Source organism: Pteropus vampyrus, unplaced genomic scaffold (genome assembly GCF_000151845.1).
Source record: "Pteropus vampyrus isolate Shadow unplaced genomic scaffold, Pvam_2.0 Scaffold106, whole genome shotgun sequence".
Lineage (NCBI taxonomy): Eukaryota > Metazoa > Chordata > Mammalia > Chiroptera > Pteropodidae > Pteropus > Pteropus vampyrus.
The window spans coordinates 6,386,488-6,395,676 of NW_011888887.1; the positions used below are offsets into that span (position 1 = coordinate 6,386,488).

Sequence of the window (9,189 nt, forward strand, 5' to 3'; positions counted from 1 at the left end):
ATTTGGGTTGTTTACATCTTTTGACCATTATATTATGAATAATACTACTATGAACATTCATTCACGAACAAGTTTGTGTGAAGACATGTTTTCAGTTCTCTTGTAGAATTGCTGGATCAATTCTATGTTTAAGTTTATGAGGAACTACTAGACTATTTTCCAGAGAGGCTGAACCATTTCACATTTCTTCCAGCAGTATGTGAGGGTTCTGATTTCTCTACATCCTTGCCAATATTTGTTATTACCTACCTTTTTTATTATAGCCATCTTACTGGGTATAAATTGGTGTCTCATTGTAGGTTTTGTTTTGCATTTTCCTAAAGGCTAACACATAAACTCTTTTCATGTGCTTATTGACCATTTGTATATATTCTTTGAAGAAAAGTCTATTCAGATCTTTGCCCATTTTTAAATTGTTATTTATATTTTTATTATTGAGTTGTAGGATTCTTTATCAATCTAGATACAAATCCATTATAAAATGTGTCATTTGCAAATATTTGCTCCCATTCTTTGGGTTGTATTCCACGTTTTTGATAGTGTCCTTTGAAGCACAAGTTTAAAGAATTTTGATGAAGCCCAATTTACCTATTTTTCTTTTATAGCCTTGGTGTTGGTGTCCTATATACCATTGTCAAATCCAAGGTGACGAAAATTTTGTCCTATATTTTCTTCTAAGAGTTTAATAGTTTTAGTTCTTATATTTAAATTTTGATCCATTTTGAGTTAAGTTTTTATATATGAGGAATGTGAAGAATACATACATTGTGTATATGAGAAACACATATATTTTTGTATGTGAGAAAAATGTCCAATTTCATTCTTTTATATGTGGCTATACAGTGTCCCAGTACCATTTGTCTATTCTTTCCTTATTTCAGTCTTGATTTTGGCACCCTTGTCTTGACACCTCTGTTGAAAATCAATTTGCCATCACATGGGTTTGTTTCTGGACTCTCAGTTCTATTTCACTGATTCCTACATCTATCCTTTTGCCAGTACTACACTGTCTCAATTACTGTTGCTTTGCAGTGAGTTTTGAAATTGGGAAGTGTGAATACTCTAATTTTGTTCTTAAATGTTTTTAAGATTGTTTTGACTCTTCTGGGTTCCTTAAATTTCCATATGAATTTTAGGACTAGACTGTCAATTTCTGCAAAAAAAAAAAAAAATGGTAGCTGGGATTATGAGAAAGGTTATTTTGATCTCCAGATCAATTTGGGGGGAGTACTGTCATCATAACAATATTAAATCTTCTTATCCAGAAGTGTGGGATGTATTTCCTTTCATCTAATCATTTTTAATACACGAGAATGATATGATGCAGACATGTCACCAGGAAAAATAGAATTGATATTCCTTGGTTATAGGATAATGAATAATTTTGATTTTGTTTTTATACATTTCTGTATTTTCTAAATTTTTCAACAAAAATATATTTTATAGAGTTGAGTCCTGCTGGCCCCTGCATGAGCAGCAGAGTAGATTGCATCTTTCCCTCCAGCACTGACTCAGTCAGAAAGAAGATGCTATCATGAAAGAGCCAGAGATAAGGTGGCAAGAATTAAGGAACGAAGCCTAGAATGAGGTAAGAGTCAGGGACAGAGGGAACAAAAGGAAGAGAATTAAGAGAGAAAGGGAGAAGTTTGAAAGTACAGAGACATAGAGAAAGAGAAGCATTAAAGAAAAGTAAGGAATAAAGCAAAAGGAAGAGGATAATCCCAACTCTGGAACCAAGAAGCCTGCTGGGGAATTAGACATCCCCACCCAACTGCCTTGGGAGCTGTGCATGGGGCCCCACCTGTATATCTGTCCCTGTTGGTACAACAAACACTGAAGAACATGCCCATTCTCACCCACATCCTCCATCCTGCTGCTTAAAGTCCAAGCCTTTGTTTTAAAAGGTGTATGTCAATTAAATAGACAATGGTGTTCAAGAGAAGCTACAAGAATATAACTACAGAAATTTCTTTTCTTTTTATTATTTAATCTCCATGCAAACACAATAGGGCACCACTAAGCCTCAAAACCTGGTCTATTTTGCTAACACAAGTTAAAAATAAATTAAGAGGTTTAATAAAAAGAAAAAGAAAAGAAAAGCTGCAAAAAGACACGGAGAGAGAGATTGGTGGGAAAAAATGGTGTAGATGATAGAGGCTTTGCTCATCCCTCTTGCAACCAAATCAAAGTTGTGACAGAAACACAGAGCAAACAGCAAGCAAAGTCGCCTGAGATATAGATGGACAGAAGCACTACAATTAGGGAGTGAAATAATCAACCTGCATCGGTAGAAGGTAGGACGGGGCAAAGACGCAAGGCTGCCTGGTCCCTAGTGGCTGAGTGGAACAGAGACTATGGAAGCTGCAGATTCTTCTTAAAGGGGCCGTGTCCACCAGTGAACATTCATGGTGATGGACCTGCTTGCTCTGCGCACCAGCACTGGGTCAGCTGCACGGGGAGCACCAGGGACTTACAGGGGGATACTGAGTTGTTGGAGTGAGGGCCATAGGCAAGGCTTTCTTCTAGGCAGAAGTGCTGACGAAATCCACTGTCCCTCTGTTGTGCCCTCCCTGCTCCCAGTCTGCAGACTCAGCACTGCCATAGCTGAGATGTCATCAAACTGGATAACAGAGGTTGCTCCCTGCAGAGGATTCCTTGAAACTTTGCTTCCCCCAACTTGCAGCCCCACCCAACCCACAACCAGTTGTATCCTTGGGGACTCCGGTGCCCCTTGCTGAGCAGCACCAAGACTCACACTTGATGACAGCTGGACTCAGTTTCTGGCATAACCTCTTGAGGCAACTATAAGCACAGCATCTGCGGATTGCTTGCTGAATCTTAATAGGTGGCCTCAGAGGGTCACAAGCTGGGGCTAAACTTATCCTGCAGCTGAAGCCCTCTCAGGACTGTTCCACTGTACACCTACTACACGAAGCCACGCTAATAAGACCAGGAAACTTAGGAGCTTAGTAAATAGAAAAAGACATAAAAAAGGCAGCCAAAATGGGAAGACAGAGAAGTAGAAACCATATGAAGGAACGGAACAGAGATCCAGGAATAATGGAGTCAAGCAATCTAACAGATGCACAGTTCATAACACTGGTTATAAATATGCTCAATGAACTTAATGGAAGTATAGATGAACTCATAAACAAAGAGATAAAAAACATAAAAATGAAAATGGAAATTATAAAAGGGAACCAGTCAGAAATGCGGAACTCATGATCTGAGATGAACAGTATATTAGAGAGAATCAACAGAAGGGATGAAGAGGATTGAACCACCAATATAGAGGATGAGGAAGCCATGGACACTCAATCAGAATGGCAAGATAAAAGAAGCCAAGACTATAACAATAATTTAAGGAGCCTGTGGGATACAATTAAATGTAAAAATATCCGTGTCACAGGGGTATCTGAAGGAAAACAAGAAGTTGAAGAGCTATTTGAAGAAATAATGATGGAAAACATTCCTAACTTGTTGAAAGAAATAGACATACAACCCCAGGAAGCTCAGAGAGTCTCAAAAAAGATAAACCCAAAGAATCCCACACCAAGACACATCATAATTAAAATGCCAAAGGTTAAATACAAAGAGAGAATCTTAAAAGCAGCAAGAGAAAAACAGTTACCTACAAGGGAGCACCCATAAGACTGGCAGCTGATTTCTCAAAAGAAACTATGCAGGACAGAAGGGTTTGGCACAAAATAGTCAAAGTGATGAAAATCCAGGATGTACAACCAAGATTACTTTATCCAGCAAAGCTATCATTTAGAGTTGAAGGACAGATAAAGAACTTCCCAGACAAAAATAATCTAAAGGAATCTATCAACACCAAGCCAGTACTACAGGAAATGTTGGAGGGACTTCTTTAAGAAGAAAAAACATGTATCAAAAACATGAATAAAGAATGGTAAAAACTACATTCCTATCAACAAATACCTCAAATGGAAAAGAATTCAGTGCTCTAACCAAAAGATAGAGTGGCCGAATAGATAAGAAAATATAAGAGACTCTCTTCAGATTAAAAGACACATACAGATTAAAAGGAAGGAGATGGAAAAAGATACTGCCTTGATGAACCTAGAGGGTTTTTAGCTGAATGAAATAAGTCAGATAAAGACAAATATCAAATGATTTCATGTACACATGGAATCTAAAGAACAAAATAGTCTACAGCCATGCCACCCTGAACAAGCCTGATCTCGTCTGATCTTGGAAGCTAAGTAGGGTCAGGCCTGGTTAGTACTTTGATGGGAGACCACCTAGGAAGACCAGGTGCTGTAGGTGTAAAAAGTAAAAAAAATAAATAATGAGGGATTGTAAACTTGCAAGGTCCTTGCAATCTGTGAGGTCAACCAAGGGTTGCCTCATGTAAAAAAATTAAAAATAAAATAAAATAGAGAACAAAATAAACAACAACAACAAAAACTGAAATAAATTTATAGATACAGAGAATATTTTGAGTGCTACTAGGTGGTGATGGGGTTTGTGGGAACGGTGAAAAGGGCAAAGGGATTAAGAAGTACAAATAGATGTAAAATAGACATGGAGATATAAAGTGTAGCATAAAGAAAATAGTTAACGATGTTGTAACAAATATGTAAGGGGGAAGAGGGGTACTAGATTTAGTGGAGTGATCACTTTGTGAGTCCTATAGATCTCTTATCACTATGCTATATAACTGAAACTAATATATTATTGTATGCCAACTATAATTGAAAAAACTCATTGAATTGTACAATGTAAATACGAGCAACTAATTGTCTATTATATTTCAATAAAGCCAGAAGAGAAAAAGAATACATTTTATATAACCAGAAAGAAGTTATTTTTAAAAGAAAATATTCTTTAATAAAAAGATTTAAAGTGTTTCATAAACATGAAATATGCTCGAAAATAAAAATGCTTAAAATATTTTTCAATATACTTGAATTATACCACTTTTTCAATTATACCACTTTTATTCTTGGTCATATATTCATCAGAATTTACTGATTGAATGCTATATGGCAAATACTGTGCGAGGTCCTGAGTGTACTGTTTTAACCAAACAGATATGATTACTGTCTTCATGAAGGGTACATCTAGTGGGAGAATGACCAAAAAACAGGCAAACAAAGTAGTCGATAGAAATACAATTACAAGTTGTAAAGAGTGCTTTGGAAGAAAACTTTTAGTACTATAATGGAGATGGTGGGGTAAAGCAAACCCACTTTGATATAATGCTCAGGGAAACCCTAAGGCATTAACATTTGAGCTGAGTCTTGGGGCCTAGATATAAATGTAAGTATTGGTTTTAGATATGTTCAAGATAGTTTCTTAAACTGAAGGGTAAAAACAAGAAGCTTTAAAATACCAGAGGTAAATTACTTTTAACAAATAGAGTAACCCCACCATCTCCTATAACATTATAAATGAGGTCCAAAACTCAGTACCATAAAATGTGCCGTTAAGTCACTGTACAGTTAATGAAATGAACAGAAGAGCCTGCTGTGGTCCCACCATGCAGCCCAAATCCTGACCTGTCCAGGCTGCAGTTTGGCTCTACCTGATGGTACTTGTCTGTTCCAGTTTAACTATCTACAGGGATGATTCTAGCTAGGTCCCTCTGGCAGGCTGGGAATTTCTTGGCAGAAGCATCTATCCTAAGACCCTTCAGTTAGCTAATGCCTTTTTTGTCAGCCTGATGGGGAAGATTGGGTTGAGAGAATATTGAAGATTCAAAGCCCTAACTTTTAATTCCCTCTTCCTGAGAATGTGCACCCTGACATTTTCCCTCCTGGACTCAGTCTATCTGTCACTTATCCTATCTCCAAACATAAGATCTCTAGTCCACCCCTGTTTGAGAATGAGGGCAAGGCAAAGGACTAGAGCCAATATAGTTGAACGTGAATTATTTATTACAGTATATGTTTTGGTTGCTACCTACTTACCCAACATCCATTCCCTGCTTTTAGTAACAGAACTCCAATTTCGTTTAGGAGGCAATGTGATAAACTGAATTACAAATTTCTTTGAACCCTATTGCAAGTAGAACTGATGTAGTAGAGGCATGGTAAGGTGATGTAGATTGACCAATAAATGCTGATTAAAAGATTTGGGGAAGCTCTGCTTTAATAATACAGACACCACTCATTTCAGCTTCCTTTTATACCTTCCTCCCTATAACTTAGAGATGAAGTTGAAGATAAAGCAATCATTTTAAAACTCTGATAATCATGAGGATGAATGCTTTATATGAAGAATGGCGATGCGTTGAGCTAAAAGGAAGCTGAGAATTAACACCATTGTGGAACAGCTGTCCCATCCTGGAAGGACCACCTTCAGATTTCGAGGCGAAAAGTCAGCCCCCTTTTGACTGTGGTTAGGTTTCTATTATATAGAACCAACCAAAATCCTAACACATACAGTGAGCATAAACTTAATATCTTTTGAAGAATCTGAGGTTTTTAGGGCTTTAATGTAGAAAGTACAACTCTCATGTTTAATAAAAAAGAAAATTCATAGCATTCCACATCATATCACTGTAGAGTGGTCAGTAAAGATCATTAAATAGGGCTAGCATAAAGGAGTGGCTTTGGAGAGGGATTCATTTCATGCCACCTATGTTCATTACACCTACTCTCCAAGCCATACCAAATAAATATATATCTCAAGTAAAACTGTGCTTGCTATGTAAACATACTTCTAGAGAAGTTCCTTGGTGCTTCCTTTCAATAAGATTGCTATCCCCGAAGTCCTCCTACATATGAACTTTGTCACAGTATAACTTCCAGGACAACTATGTCCACAGTTAAGTTGTGGCTTAAGGTTCATTACTGCACATATCTTCCAACTTCGAAGCAGATATATTAAAGTTATGTGGCTCAAGGAATGATACAGTTTTTTCCACTTTTGCCGGGGCGGGTTTATACACTAAATCCCTTCTTTATCACCACCATCTTACACACAATGCCTTACATTCCAACACAAAGTCCTCAAATTATGCTCACAGAATTTATTATCCTTAAGTGTAGATACAACCACCAATCAAAATAATATAAGCATTTGTGTAGAAAGTCTAATTCAGATAAAGAAACATATTAATAGGTCAGATTAGAGGAAGGGAAAGAAAGAATTCTACTAGCTTTCTACAGGCACTCCTGCTCACGTCAATTACATTCTTTTTGCATCCTAATGTGGAGTGTAGATTGTTTTTACTACTGAAAATGAGATAATAGCCTTTCAAGTAGGAAAGATAGATAATAGCCTTTCAAGTAGGAAAAGCAGTACAACAAAGCTAAACTCTATTATGAAATTTTTATCCCAGAACCAAAAGAGGAAAAGACTTCCAGATGAAAATCTGTGCGGTCAACTAGTTACGTGTATTTTTTCATTTCAGAACAGAATTAACTTCATAAAGTTTTCTGATATCTTTCTAATGTTTTCCAATTAAACCAGAAAAATAATAAAGTTCAGCTACGAATTATCAAAATTGACTTAAAAGTCCCAAATAAATTATTTTTTCTAATTGTCAAATTCTTACATGTCAAATTACCATTTCACAGATCCTTAAAATTTTGGGGGGTGGAGAAATTCCTCACTATTTTTTTTTCCGCAAGTAGGCAAGGACAATCATCAGGAGACAGCCTGGAATTTTCAGAGATCTTTAGCATCACCAAAACGAAGGTGTAATACGCAACTTAGGCTGCCTACTTCCTGGAAGGCAATTCAAATTTCAGCTCATAAGGTCTTAAGCCTTGTGTCAACCTTTGATTGAAGCTTACCGTAAAACATTACGATTGCCTTCTTCGCCGTCAGTGTCTAACAAGGGATAAAAATCTGGGTAGAAGTAATTATTTTGCCAATCCCTGCGGCTTGAAGCCGCAACACCGCCCTTGTAGCGGATCTGCAAGCAAACACCGCGAAGGTTGAGTGGTCGCGCAGAAGCGCAGGGAGACTCCTCTGGCTCACCTGGTTAGCGCGTCGAGCCGGAGTAGGGAGCAGAATTTACATTTCAGACTTGCCTCTAACCACCGCTCCTCCCTCTCCCAGTTGCTCCTGTGTGCTTCGTTCCCCTCAGGTTAATAGGTTTAAATCAGTACTGGTGGCAAACTACACCCATTCTTTGGGTTCCGAAGTTTGGAATGCAGGGACTCTGTGGCACTCGAAAGTTATTCACAGCTTGTTGTCGTGCCCTACTCTGTCACTGAGAACGCATCCCTATCTTGGTTCGTCCCCAGGGCTGTCCACCGAGCAGCCAGGCAGATCGCTGCCCAGTGCCACACCATCTTGCCACCCCGGAGCCCGAGGCTGCAGAGCAGCCCTTCCTACCTGAGGCAAGCGACCAAACCCGTTTACTCACAGGCAGGAGCGCCCCGAGACCCAGGAGGAGGACTTGCATCCTAAAGAGATGTCTCCCAACGCCCAGACAAAGACAGCCCTGGGAAAAGTTGGACCAACTGGCACCTCCAGAATGCGGGCACAGCAGCCCCTCGGCCTCAGCGGCCGAGCCGGCGACGCGCTCTCAGAGTCACAGCCAACTTTTGCCGCGCGCTTCTGAGCAACTTGCTGGAAGTTGTGGCGAGAGGGCTGAGGAGGGGTCAAGGGCAGCGCGGAGAGGCTAGGCTCGCCCCAGCCGGTTTCGCGTACCTCCCCGAGTACCTGCTAATGTATCCGTCCCCGTCGCCGTCGCACGTCTGGAAGAGGCGCCGCATCCGCTCCTCCTCGCCGGTGCTGGACGTGTCGCTGCTGCTGCTCCCGCCGCCGCCGCTGCTGCCGCCGCGGGCGCTCCCCGCCGCCGCCGCCATCATGCGTCCGCTCCCTGCTCCGGAGGAGGAGGACGCGCGGCCGCGGGAGGAATCCGTGAGCCTCAAAGGCTGCTCGCAGCCGCGCACTAGCCTGACAACGGAGCATGCCCAGTGGTCGCCGGGCGCTCCGGGCGAGGGAGTCCACTTCTCCGGGTTTTGCCGGGGCTGGGAAGATGGGCGCTCTGCAATCCCAGGAGTCGGCACCTTAGGGGAGAAGGAGGAAGGGAAGGTGGGTCGTGCTGTCAGGGAGCCAAGGGTGGCGACCGGGACGCGAGGGGAGGCAGAATACACAGGGGGAGCCGGGTAAAGGTGTCAGCTCTGTGCATCCGGCTGCGACGCGGGCCCCCGGCGCTTGGGCATGCTTCAGAAGGAGGGCGGGTGTTCGCCTGGCCGAACT

At 40.8% G+C, this 9,189-nt stretch overlaps 1 protein-coding gene and 1 pseudogene across 2 annotated transcripts in view; one reads left to right on the forward strand and one right to left on the reverse strand.

Moving 5' to 3' along the window:
* Positions 1–8,895, reverse strand: part of MCC (mutated in colorectal cancers) — a 398,889-nt gene extending 389,994 nt beyond the window's left edge. Inside the window, exon 1 of one of the 2 annotated variants that reach the window (XM_011365176.2) lies at positions 8,635–8,895. In XM_011365176.2, the coding sequence (XP_011363478.1) occupies positions 8,635–8,795 (161 nt within the window). In that variant the 5' untranslated portion in view covers positions 8,796–8,895. The remainder of the gene's footprint in view (positions 1–8,634) is intronic. The other variant, XM_011365177.2, reaches the window with a different exon arrangement.
* LOC111743063 lies at positions 4,172–4,290 on the forward strand (annotated as a pseudogene).
* Positions 8,896–9,189: the final 294 nt, after the last annotated feature.